A 12927-nucleotide genomic window follows, 5' to 3' on the forward strand; every position below is an offset into this window, starting at 1 on the left:
TTTACATCTTCTCTAATTCCTCTATTAGCCTAAGTCTGGTGCAGCAGACAAAGCATGGAACTTTACATCAATATTTCTGCAGACTACTCTGGATGGATGGTTAGGATCCATAGGTTGCCAGAAAGCTGCCTAATGCGGTAGTGTCCTCCCTATAGCCTAGATTTATCTCCCCTAACCTTAAATGAGTATACCCATTTGCAGTATACACATTTGGAGTATACACATATACATCAATCTATAACCCTTCAACAATCAATGAATTGAGATGCATACTAAGACAAAAAATACACTCTGTAGGCTAATTAAGCCTCTCAGAATTGATGTTCCTCCTCAAATTCTGAAGATGGGTAAGTATATTGGCTTTCCTTTTTAAATGCTGCTCTTTCAATTTTTTGAGGGATTTTTGACTTGAAGTCTGGAGCTGCTATAAAAAGTAACAATGGTGGTCAGGGACACATTCTTTTGCTATAAGATAATTACATGTTTATTTGTGGTAATTCAGACCTTTTCAGCACAGACTGAAAAAAAAAAAAAAAGATGAACAGTTCCTAACTGTCAGGCACGTACTACATTCTTCAGGAACTCACAAATCTGGCTGTTGGACTACCCAATTAAAGATGACTCTTCAGTGACTTGTTACTGGATTTTCATCTCCACTGCCTGTAATTTCTTCTGAAAGGCTTAAAATAGTATATTTTTCCACAACAATGTTGTCATTTTCCACTGGTAAAAAAAAAAAAAAAAAAAACCAACCCAGTAATTTATACAGAGGGTCAAGTGAACCTGTTTGAGCTGCTTTTGTTTTACAACATTACCTTATCACTTTGACATAGCTCTGCAAATCAAACTATATCATCCTGATCCTGTGAATGGTATTCATTAGTTTACTGCTTTTGCAGAGGCAGCACAAGAGAGAAGGAATTTCTATTACAGACCTATAAGCTGGGGAACAATTAGAAAAGCCTGAACAATAAATAATAGGTAAAGTAGTTAACACCTTATCTTTCCATGAAAATATTAAAGTCCTGCAGAGGAGATGAAACTCTTGCACAGAAACCCACTGCTAAAAGCCTTTGGTTATTCTGTCAAGGTTTTGGCTGACTCAGACTCCCTAAGGTCCTATTCATGACTCAGTATTATTGTCCAATTTTTCTGTGTCCTTTGCTGTATTTTTGTATTCTTCACAGTAGTACTTTGTATGAAAGACCTGAGGGGGAGTCCAGCTTCTTAGAAATTATTTTTCTCATATAGAATCTATTTGTGCTTTCTTGGGCCTTGTTCTACTTTAAGCCTCTTGATCTTTCCACTGTGCTGTTTACCCCTCCAAAGGATGCCTGTCGCAGCTATTCACTTGAATTCGTTATTGTACAACAAAGCATTGTTTATGACTGACTTCAGCTGTATTTGGACCTCCTTATCTCCCCAGATGGTCATTACTGTTCTTAGGCCAGCTGGCAGCATACTTGGAGCAAGGCCACCTCTGAGGTATGCTTATGACTGAAGCAGAAAGAAGCTATCACTTGGAAAAGAACGCATAAATAAATTTCACACAGCATGCAGGGTTAGTTACAATGGCAAATAACTGCTGGCAAACCAAACATTTATACAGTGAAATACGGAAAGCAGATCACACATTAACTGGGTCAGATGGCACGGGGCTTGAGATTTAGCTACATACTACTTCTACTCCATCTTCACCAAATTGAACTGCTGCTGATGAACACACGTAACTTTTTTCCACTTCAAATGTTTTGTGGTTTAAAAAATAGCAAGGTTGTTTAAAAGTCTTTTAATGGTTGCACCACACAGGGGATAAAACTCTGGCCATTGGCATTAATATTAATACAGCATTAATAGATTTCCGTATGTTGGAAAAAGTGATGCATGATTTTTTTACTCTGTATATTAGGTACTGCTTGTCTTTGTTCCTAGCTTCCCACCCTGAAATGCTACACCCTTATCCTGTTCCACATTAATCTGTAATCTGTACCACCTATTATATCATCCAAGACATTAATTAAAAAGTAGAATTGAATTAAGCCATCATGGAGTTTACCTGAAACACACATTAAGTGAACTGTAAGTAACTCCTTTACAAGGGCCGTTTTTCAAATCCTTGCGCACATACCAAGTTTGCTTATGAGACTGTCCTGAGTTCGTGTCGAAAGCCTCACAAAAATCAAGCTGTATTATATCAACTAGGCCATTTGCTGTGTCAGAGAGAGAAATTACATTGGTTTAAGACAATCTGCCTCAACACAGCCTTCTCCGTGCTTTCTCTCACTTCATTACTTTGTGGAGACCTGCAGGCTGATTATTTAACTATCTGCTTTTGAGTCCTCCTGGACAGGTGTTGCCTTGCCAGAAACTCATCCTCCTCCTTCACAGCCGGCCACACTGCTGCTCTCGTAAAGGCTGACAGAAAAAGGCGCCAAAACCCCTCAGCTTTGACCCCTTCACCTGCTCTCTCCCCATAATTTCCAGCACCCTTCCTCGCTCACGACACGACAGGCAACACCACACCCTCGCACCTGCGGCGGCCATTTTGATTCACCGCTTACGCACCTCGGGACAGCCCGTCCTGGCAGGCCCCGCCCACCAGACCCGCCCCGCCCCGCCCCGCCCCGCCCCATCGCACCCCTTCCGCCACCTGACCCGGCCTGTCAGTCAATCCGGGCTCCGCCGCGGGGGGCGGGGACGAGGCGGCAGTCACAGCCAATCGGCGTGCGAGGTGCGGCGGCGCCGTGGCCAATCGGCTGCTTGCTTCTTCGGGGGTGCGGCGGCTGCTGTCTCTGCGCCCCGCTGTGAGCTGCTGGCACCGGCTGTCGCTGTCGCCGCCTGAGGTGTCGCGGTAGCCGCAGCGGCCTGGCCCTGCCCCTGCTCCGGTGTCACTGAGGATGAGCCCCCGCGCTGCCCAGCGCGCGTCCCGCCCTGCCCGCCCGAGTCCATTCATCTAGCGACTGGTGAGGGGCGGGCCGCGACCTGCTGATGTGTCCGGAGGGGGAGCCGGGCCTGGGGGAGGGACAGTGTCGCGGCTGGCACTGCCGGAGGGGGCGGCGGCGGGGGGCTGTAGGAATGGGGAGAGCCGAAGCCAGGGATGGTAAAGGGCAGCCGGACATGTAGGATGGGAGGGGACCGGCTTCGAGGCGGAAGAAAAGTGGCTCGGCCGCTGTTTTGATAAGCCTCTCCTATCCCTCGCCGCTTTCCGGCTACGTGGGCTTGTGTAGTGAGAGTCAAAACGGCCACCTTGCCCCCCTGCCTGCCCCTCGCCTGTGGTTGTCTCTTTGAAACGCTTCAGGCCTCCCCCCCCTTGATACTGGCAGCAGCCTCTGCCAGGCTTCCTTAGCTGGAGATTCCCGGGAAGCCTGTCGTGTTTCTGGCCTTCTTGGTGATACTTTTGTCTGTCGGTTTTGGTAGCAGCTCACAGTGTTGCTAGCTTTAAGTAGCAGTGTAAGTACCAGAGAGCTGAAAGCTCGTATTTAGCTTAAAAGGATATTCCCGTGCAGTCTTCTTAGGAGCCAACCACCTGATCTCTGAAATCTGGCCCTTTTTTTGCTGACGTGGTCAGTGTAGATATCTGTCTTCATGGTAACTGACCACAATTTGTGGTTTACAAAAAAGTAATAATCAGCCAACAACATCTGTTGTGGGTACTCTTTAATAATACTGCATCAAAAGTTCAGAGTTCATTGAGAAAAGTCAGCTTTCCCTAAGACTTGATGTATTTATCTGATATAGTTTTAAGTGTGGTGAAATTCTAGAACACATTTGTGGTTCATCACTCTTGACTTCAGGTTATCGGTTTCAATAAAAAATCTAGAGCAAGGTCCCAGTGTATTGTGGAACTGCCTATAACTGCACTTACTGTACTTTTGTCTATACCGCTTTCTGTATGTTTTAATTTTTTGGATAGTGTTAAGTTATTAAATGTGAGTAGTTTTGACTATTTCTAGATAAGCCCAGCACAGTATTTTACAGTTTGCTCTTTATGTACTATGATTCCTGACTAATAGATCCCTTCTGACGTGTAGTAGTTAAATTTAGCTGCCAATGCTACTTTGGTGTTTTTTTGACAGACATATCTGCCTTTAATTGGCTGTGCTTGTTAGCCCTGTTAGGAGCAAATGGATTAGAGTTGCTGGGTCACTGAATGCCTCATCCTGATAAGGATTATTCTGTTGTCGCTGTGAAGGTGGAAGTTGCAGAAAGTCTGGAGATAACCTCTAAAGGTCACCTGCACTAGGGGTCTACATGTGCCAAGTGGTGGCACAGAGGCCCTGGCCCAGTCAATGAAGCAGCTTGGATCTGCCATGGCCCAGGGGACATAATGGGCATGGTGGAGGGTGGTGTTTTTTCAGGCAAGTTCGTTTTCCTCCATAGCTTTACTTCTAGGCAGGTCACATTATTTGAAACTTGAACAGATTGCTTGTTGTCTAGCCCATTTTGACAGCCTCATTAGCATTCAGTTTATCATTTGAAAGTGCTTCCTGTCATATAATCTTAATCTCTTATGAAGTTTGAACAAATGACTACATATCCCACTGTCAGGGGTAAAATAGACTAGAGTTTTGATTTGTTTCTTCTTTATGTAAGAGCTGCTGTATTCAAAGGCTCTGGGTGGTCTGTAGAAAACGCAGCTGAAGGAGAAAATAAATCCACTTTGCTCAGCCTGTACTTATGGATTGCTTTGTAAATCTTCTGAGTCCTAGTTGCTCTTTCCAAAGTTTTCTTCTGCTTACCCCCTTCTCTTAAAACTTGAAAGCTGAGCTAGAGGCAGCACTCTACCTGATATTTTGTATATTGAGAACAGGAACCCTTGTTTTCTGTGCCTTGTATTGCAATGCTCCTGTTATATAGTCAAGAAGCTACTTTTTAAAACAGACTCAATGAGGGAATTTCTGACTGCCAAACAACTCTAAGCTGCTGCATAGCTTAGATTTACCCTTTTTTCCTTGTATATAAAATCACTTCCCCCCCCCCCCCCCCAAAATATATCATGTTATATATAAATGTAAAATGCATCAAGTAATATTGTTCAAGGGGTTGAAAAGCCTAGATTTGTGCCCAGACTTCAAGAAATGTGCAGGGAGTTTCTGAACAGGTTAAACTGTCTGTAGATATGTAATCTTCTGAGTAGAAATTAGTAGTCTAGTTGTTCTTTTAAAACCTTGGACAATGTGCTGCTTATAGCTGAAGGGTGTGTTTGCTGTTGTTTATCTAGAAATTCATCTGTGTTTCCTTGAGGATATGTTGCTTAATGCCAGCACTATGTTTATTATATTGTTACCCAGCTTCAATTTGCTAGTCACTTTTGCCAGATTCTAAACTACTACTTTAATACGTATTAGTGAAAGTTGCCTTTAAGTAAGACTATAGTCAACAGAAAATCCTGGAAAATCAGTAACATGGTAGCAAATTCCTGTGGCTTTAGTTCTGTAAGTTTTAGATTTGTTTTTTTGATTAGCTTACTAATCAAGCAGTCTGCATGATGAAGTTTGTTCTGGGTACAAATATATTCAGGATTTCTATGCTGTTATGGTTACAGGTCTTTTGTGATGTTATGAAGCAAGTGCAAATGAACCAATGTGGAGATTATTATTAAATGTCAGCATGCTTGTTTAAAAACCACCCCCCTGAAGCTTCCCTTCCACTCTACCCTTTTGCATATTCTGAAGAGCCATATTATTTACACTATTTCTTTTTTAAAGGAGGGGTATTAGGAGTGGCAAGGAAAACTCTAGGCTTCTTTTATATGGAAAATAGAAACCATTATTTAGTTCTGTTTTAGGAGAGCCAAATACTAGGTAGTTTTTCACTAAGTGCACCCTAGATGCAACTGGTATGTAGAAAAAAAATCAGTACCACTTAAAAAATAAATGAAAACCCAACAGGAAATCAGTGAACGGAATGAGGTTATGCCAATTTCAAGATCAGATAAGGTCTTGAGAAATATGTTCTTAGTAAAGCATCCTAAAGCTGGGTTTCAAGGCCATGTCGCTAGTTTGTCAATTGAGTTACTTTAATGCATTGCACATGGAATCCGATGCAAAACCAGCATCTGTCTTCACGTGGCACTGAATTCTAACTATCTTTTGCTTCCATGTGAGACCATTGTCCCTGTTAAGATGAAAAAAACCACAACAGAAGCTGCTAGCCACTGCCCTGTACTGGTATCCACATCCATGTCAGCTGGACTTTGCTATTTCTAGTACTGAGTATAAGCTTTCATCAGGAGAATCTGAAAGACCACAGATAAGAATTCTAGTATCAAATGTGTGCTGCCCAGATTGGCAGTTTCAGTATATGTTTCTGGCATCCAGCCGTGTGGTAAGGGTTGGTTGCTGTTTCTCTTCTGATAGCATCCTTGTGCCTTTGAGCCAAGTGCACACAACCTCTGTGGAAATACTTTCTAGGAAAAAAAAAATGAGGAATGTGTTGATGGAGAACATGATCCTACAGGTGTGGAAACAAGCAGTCCACTGCGACAGCTTTGATTTTAGACTTTTTAGCAAAAAAGTGCCAAATCTTTGCCTCTTTGTAGTGACTTCTTGAAAGAAACAGAGATTTTTGAGACAACCAGAGCAGGTAGAGAGCTTCTTTTTCAGCTGTATGAGTTCTGACTCCATAAGGTCAGATGACACATCTGACACACCACTCCTTGGAGGGTGTCTGACCACTGTTGTGCGGTGGTGCTTTGCTCTATCTGAGGGAAAGAGCTGAGTGAGAGGACTCTACCTATTCACTTCCAGGAGGCAAGATACCAGAAACGCTTTCTTGCTACTTAGGAATTGCTTCCAAGTTGGTTGTAATGTTTTAAATTTTCCTGGGCTGTGAACATGCATAATAAGTACCTCATGTCTCTAAGGGAAAATGTAGAAACCCACTTGCTACTGAAATAAAACGTCTTTGGTATATTCTGAACACTGCTTCAATTCCTCCATTTTTTGTGGCACTTTTCTGTCATGAAAATGTTAATTAGGAATCAGTTTTTAAAAAGAATTTGAATTCCAAATGATGCCTATTGTATCATAAAAATGTTTAAAAGATGATAATTTTTTTAGCTTTTTATGTTTTTCAGTAATTACAGCATTAGGAAGACACTGGTATTATAACATGAATATGATTAGTTCTGAGAAATAACTGCAAATAAAAGCAGAGACACATAATCAAAAGGACACCGTATTAGAGATGTTTAATTTAAAAGTTTAAAAAATGCTGGTGCTGTTCCTATTTTGTGCTTATTTTAGGTGTTGGTCATTCAGCTGGGACTCCATATAGTAGAAGTAAGCATTTGGACAGGAATCACAAGTTTTTCACACGGATGTGAGGGTCAGTTCAAAATTTTAAAGTTTTAAGGTTTCACTTAAGGACCTACGTTGTATTTAAAAGTAGTCAGATCTGCTTATTAACCCATTTCAGATGTTGTAATAACATGATAGCCTGTATTACTCGTTTTTATTATGGAGGGGTGAAAAACTTGATCTACAGCCTTCTATCTTGAAACTCAATGTGTATGTATCAATGTACTGATATAGTATCTAGTGTTGTAATCTTTAGTAAAGAAGGGCTGGGTTAGAATGATTTACAAAGAAATAATTCAGCAGAGTCAGATTTCACATAGCTGCAGTAAAATGTCACCATAATGAAGTTAGTGTGAGGTAGGCAGGGTTGTATTTCTGTCTAATAGCAGACTTTTTATTCTTTAAATGTGTGGTTTCTTGTCCACAGTTTTTTGGTGTTTGGTAAGGCTAGAACTCAGGTGCTTTAAAAAAGTTTTTCTCTGGCCTCTCTGTTCCTTTCTTGTAATGGCACAAGTTTCTGTGGAACCAGGGTTTGTTTACTTCTGAATCATTTTCTCATGCAATTCAGTGTCTTCAAAAAGGTGTGTACTGCACAAGGGAGGGTATGGCATGGGGCACAGCAGGGCTGCTTCCTTGGGTGGTGGTGGCATTTCATACCAGTTTACCGAACAGATCAGTCAACTTTATTTTATGACTCCCCTGAGTAATTTTTTGTTGTTGTTCTTTTTATTTTTACTTTTCTTTCTTTGTAGCACTAACAGCAATGTCTTAACAATGAATTATATTTAAGATGTGCTTTACAAGACATATGTAAATTTCATGCTTCTTCTGCAGCAGAATTTTATTGCTTAGTGGCATATTGAGGAAATGTGACAAATTGGTTTGAGGATAATAGCACTTCTGATGTTTTTCATATAATGTCCACATTTTTTTTTTTTTTAAATTACTACTATTTAGAAGAGTGTTGCACTGGCAATCTCAGTCTGCTGATTGCAGTCACCTGTCACGCATTGGTTGATTCCTTGGAGCAGCAAGTCAAGCTGTGTTCTTGAAACTAGATCTTTTTTCTAAGCTTGCAACAGTGGTTCAACAGTTTTTTGGGACTGAATAGCAGTTCACATTAAACTATGCAGTGTATCAGTGATGTGTATAGTTCACTTTTTAGATGGGTTTATGTGTGATTTTTACACTGCTGTCTGCATTTCTTGGACTGTAACCCTCTTATATAACTGCATGCATTTACTAGGCTAGATGAGTGCTTCTGTCAGGCCTCCTTTACTTTTGAGAAAGTGGATGCCAGAGAAAGATGGATATGCTAAAGATAAATATGCACAGATAAGCAGAAATGCCATATGCACTAGACTGTGAATATATTTTCATGAACAAGAATTTGTATCTTTGCCTCCTTTTCCTTCTTTCTCCCTTACCCCTTGCAACCTAGACCTTCATTTCTTCCTGCCTATTTCAGGAGTTTTAGACCTTTGCCCTGCATGAGTGCTAACAGTCTGCATTCACAGCTCTTGTACAAGGTTTTTTTCTTCACTCTGTGCCATCCTTCCACTCATATTTGTCAGCAGCTCCAGGAGTGGTGGAGAGGAGCCCTCCTGTTGATTCTGCAGGAATGACTTAGTAGGGAGATGGATAGGCATTCAGGCCAGGGAAGAGAAAGTAAAAAAGGAAAAAATCCTTTTTTGCAGTGGCTAGGGGAAACTGCAGTGGTCGCTCCCTCCTTCTGGGTGTGCCAAAGGTTCTGTTAGCCAAGATCTACTCAACAGCTGTGGGGATTTTTTGGTGGGTGGGTGTGTTTTGCTTTGTCGTGTCGTCGTTCCCCCCCCCCCCCCCCCCCCCAGCAGTCTTTTAGTTCAGTCCTTGCTTTCTAATCGCAAAGTAATGATATAATTAGGCAGTAAACTATGAGAGTCCTAAGGACTCTTAAGGCTGGGAAAGCCAACATTTTTTTTCTCTTCTGATGACTTTTTTGGATCCAGTTCACTGTATAGCCTCAAAAATTTATGTCAAAGAAAGAGAGGAGATGTGTTTGGAGGCTGGAGTGGGTAATGGAGTCATGCCTTTTTAAACTGACTGAATGCCTGAGTGTAAGCTTGGGTGTCATGGGGCAGGTCAGTTAACCCTTGCCGCATTGCTCCTGTACTTGCAAGTGCTAGTTTGATATGCATTTAAATTGATACATTTGCTGGGGAAAAGAATTTTTGTTGACTAATCTGTTTTGGTTTGTTCTCTTTCAGGTCTCCCTTGCAATTATGGAGTTTTAGAAGAATTAAGGTAGTGTGGAGGGGGAATCCCCCTCTCCACACTTGAGGTAGTTCACTTCTGCAATTTTCTATGGACAAGAATATTTGTTATATAAGATGGTGAAATAAGACTTCTAAAAAATATATATTTATAAATATTTATTTGGATCAAGTGCCAAACATAGCAGTACAAAGATTTCTAATGGCAGCTCAATAAAACTGGATTTACATCCTTGGAATTACAAGTTTTTTAAGGCACTGTGTTGTGTACTGGAGTGCCTTGCTACACTTAAGGGGGGTTCCCCTTAAGGAGAGGAGCAGCTTCAGAAGTGAAGATGAGTTCTTTCATGCCAGACTGCACTTCAAAGTGTCGATCTCTACAGCATGCTTTGGATGTTATTTCTGTGGTAACCAGAGGAAGTGAAGGCCAGATCAAGGCCTTTCTCTCTTCTTACTGCTACAATGCTGCAACTATAAAGGATGCCTTTGGTAGAAACGTTATACATCTTGCTTCATCTTGTGGAAAGAAAGGTGTACTAGACTGGTTGGCTGAGACCAAAGGAGTAGATCTCTTGGCAAAAGACAAAGAGTCTGGATGGACAGCTTTGCACAGAAGTATATTTTATGGATACATTGATTGTGTTTTGTCATTACTGAAGGTGAGTGATTTACAACTGTAGCCTTCCTTCATATCTACAGTTTTTAGAGTTGTATTTGTTATGTAAAAGTGGGTTTTAAACGTGCCTGAAAGCCTCTTAAGGGTTGTCCTAATACTAGGTTTTGATCACAGATTTACTTGAAGGTTGTCTCTGTGTTCATAAAAGATGCCTGCCTTCGCCCATGCAGAAAGCAGCACTGAATAAGGATCCCTGATTAATTGTGGACTTCCCTGAAGACTGGTTTGTGTGGATGATACCAAGGTCAGGATCTTAAAAGTGGAGAGTGATCAGACTAAAGCTGCTCTAAAAATAGACTCTTCAGTACTTATACCAATTAGTTTTTAGAGAACATAAAATAATAAAAGCTTAAATGGAGTTATAATTAGAAATGAATCTTACATTTGAGAGATAAGCACTTCAAGATATGGAGCATTTTATTAAGTGAATCCCCATTTCATTCATATTTTAACCAGGGCTTTTGCTCAGTCCCCCCCAGTCCTTTCTTGCAATCGCTGTTTCTTCCTGGCCACTTAGAAAGTTGTGTATATTTTTAGGTTGCTCTTCTGATCCGCCTGCCCCAATTACAGCAAAGGGAAGAGCTACATATGGTTGAGATGTTTAGGGTTCCTTTAACCACATGAGAAAATGAAATATTTGTGGTTTCAGGGTTACTTGAAAGCAAATCTTTTAAAGGCAGGGAGTTTTCCATTTTGAGTTCAGCCTTCCTAAATTGCAATGACTAGCCATTTGGAAGTATTAAACACTCTGCTTTCAGCAAGCAGTTTAAGCAAAATGGTTGTAGATCCAGTAGTTTTTAATTCTTGATGGTCTGATAACTGTTAAATATGGATTTCATGTGCTGTACCCCTACACAGTGAGGAGGTGTTCATTAAACTTCACAAAAGTAGGTGTTTGTGTGAGAACTACATGATTCTCTCTCTCTGGAAACTGTGATGTATGAAAAAGTATTCAGTCCTCTAGTGTGTGTGTGTATACCTGTATGCTTGATATTTGCTTACAGGAGGCCTATACAGGTTTCCCCACATGTTTTTACTTTTCTATGAGTTGCATAAATGAGTGAGGTTTTTCTGATAGCTAGCTCTCCCGATACTAAGAAACAGAATGAAACAGCTCATAGAGAGTGCTCTGCCTCCCAGTTCCTTAACTGAAGTCTCTCTGCTGTACTGCATTATAGAAAGGTATTATAGCAACAACAGGAAGGGATTGTAGAATAGAATTGTGAAACAGCTGAGCTAGAAAGAGATCTCTGAAGATTGTCTAGTCTGACCCCCATGCTCAAGCAAGGTCATCTAGAGCAGGTTGCCCAGGACTGTGTCCAGTTGGATTCTGAATGTTTCCAGGGACAGAGACTCGAACGTCTGTGTTCCAGTGCTTTAATACTAGTCCAGTAAAAAAGGGTTTTAGGTTTCAAGAGAATTTCTTATATTTCAATTTGTGCCCATTGCCACTTGTCTTGCTACTGGATATCACTAGGATCCCCACCCCCTGCCTCTAATCAGGTATTTACTATACATGTTGATAAGACACATCCTCCCCGATCCCCCTGAACCTTCTCTAGGCTAGGCATCACAGCTCTCACAGCCTCTCCTTGTACGTCAAATGCCTCACTCATTACTTTCATGGTCTTTTGCTAGAGTTGCTCTTGTATGTCCATGTCTGTCTTGTACTGGGGAGTCCAGACCTAAACCCAGCACTCCAGCTGTGGCTTGCCAGTGCTGAGTAATGCCTGCTGGCAACACTCCCTTGAGCAGCCCTGGATGCTTTCACCATTCTTAGCTGCGAGGACACATTGCTGGCTTGTGGTCAAATTGTTGTCCACCAGGAGCCCCAGGTCCTTTTCTGCAAAGCTGCTTTCCAGCCAGTCATCCTCCAGCTGTATTGGTACACTGGCTGTTCCTCCCCAGGATTTGCATTTCCTGTTGCTGAACTTCACGAGGTTCCTCTCAGCCCATTGCTTCAGCGGCCCGCTGAAGGGCAGCGCAAACGTCTGGCTTATCAGCCACTCCTACTGGTCTTGTATCAGCAGCAGCCTTGCTGAGGGCACACTCTGTCCTGTCATCCAGGTCGTTAGTGAAGATGTTAAACAGTACTGGCCCCAGTATCAACCACTGGGGAACTCGACTCGTGTAGATGACAGACTTCTGTTCTGGGCTGGAGGCAGTCATGGCTTATTCGCAGACTGTATCTAACTACAAGTTTTTCCACTCAGCAACTGGGGTTTGTTTTTACAAATTCAGACCACATGAATATCACTGCAGCTGCTGTTCTGCTTGTAAATGACCTATGCAGCTGCCAAAGAGAAGAATATCCAGCTACCTGTTAAATCATAAAAATAGGTTGGTCTTTCTGTCATACAGTGAATTAATACCAGCACTGTTGCTGGTAGGGTTGCCTTTATAATTTGGAGAATGTATGTTACTCTTCTGGCTAGTGTTTTTCCAAATGAAGTTACAGGTTAAAATCCCTACTGCAGATGTGGCTAGCTGTCCTTCTGTCATGCTTGAATGGATTGTGCTTCCTTGGTTTTTATATTTCATGTGTTTACCTCTTAAGTGTGAAATTCTGTAAGGTTTTCTTTTATGTTAGCCCTGAGCTGTGGTACATAGGTATAGCCATATTATTCGTTAGGTTCTGCTTGGGGACAACTGCAGTTCTTTCCTTCAGTGATCTGATTGATGACACTTGACTTCCTTA

General features: G+C 41.7%; 1 protein-coding gene across 6 annotated transcripts in view; it reads left to right on the forward strand.

Annotated features, from left to right (window-relative positions):
* Positions 1–2927: 2927 nt before the first annotated feature.
* The window catches only part of IBTK (inhibitor of Bruton tyrosine kinase), a 58356-nt gene continuing 48356 nt past the window's right edge, over positions 2928–12927 (forward strand). For all 6 annotated transcript variants that reach the window (XR_012830931.1, XR_012830932.1, XR_012830933.1 and 3 more), the window contains exons 1-2: positions 2928–2963; positions 9548–10212. Coding sequence is in view for 3 of the 6 variants with exons in the window: in XM_075707401.1 (XP_075563516.1) it covers positions 9889–10212 (324 nt within the window). In the remaining 3 variants the exon portion in view is untranslated. The remainder of the gene's footprint in view (positions 2964–9547; positions 10213–12927) is intronic.

This window comes from Pelecanus crispus, chromosome 3 (genome assembly GCF_030463565.1).
Source record: "Pelecanus crispus isolate bPelCri1 chromosome 3, bPelCri1.pri, whole genome shotgun sequence".
Taxonomy (NCBI): Eukaryota; Metazoa; Chordata; class Aves; order Pelecaniformes; family Pelecanidae; genus Pelecanus; species Pelecanus crispus.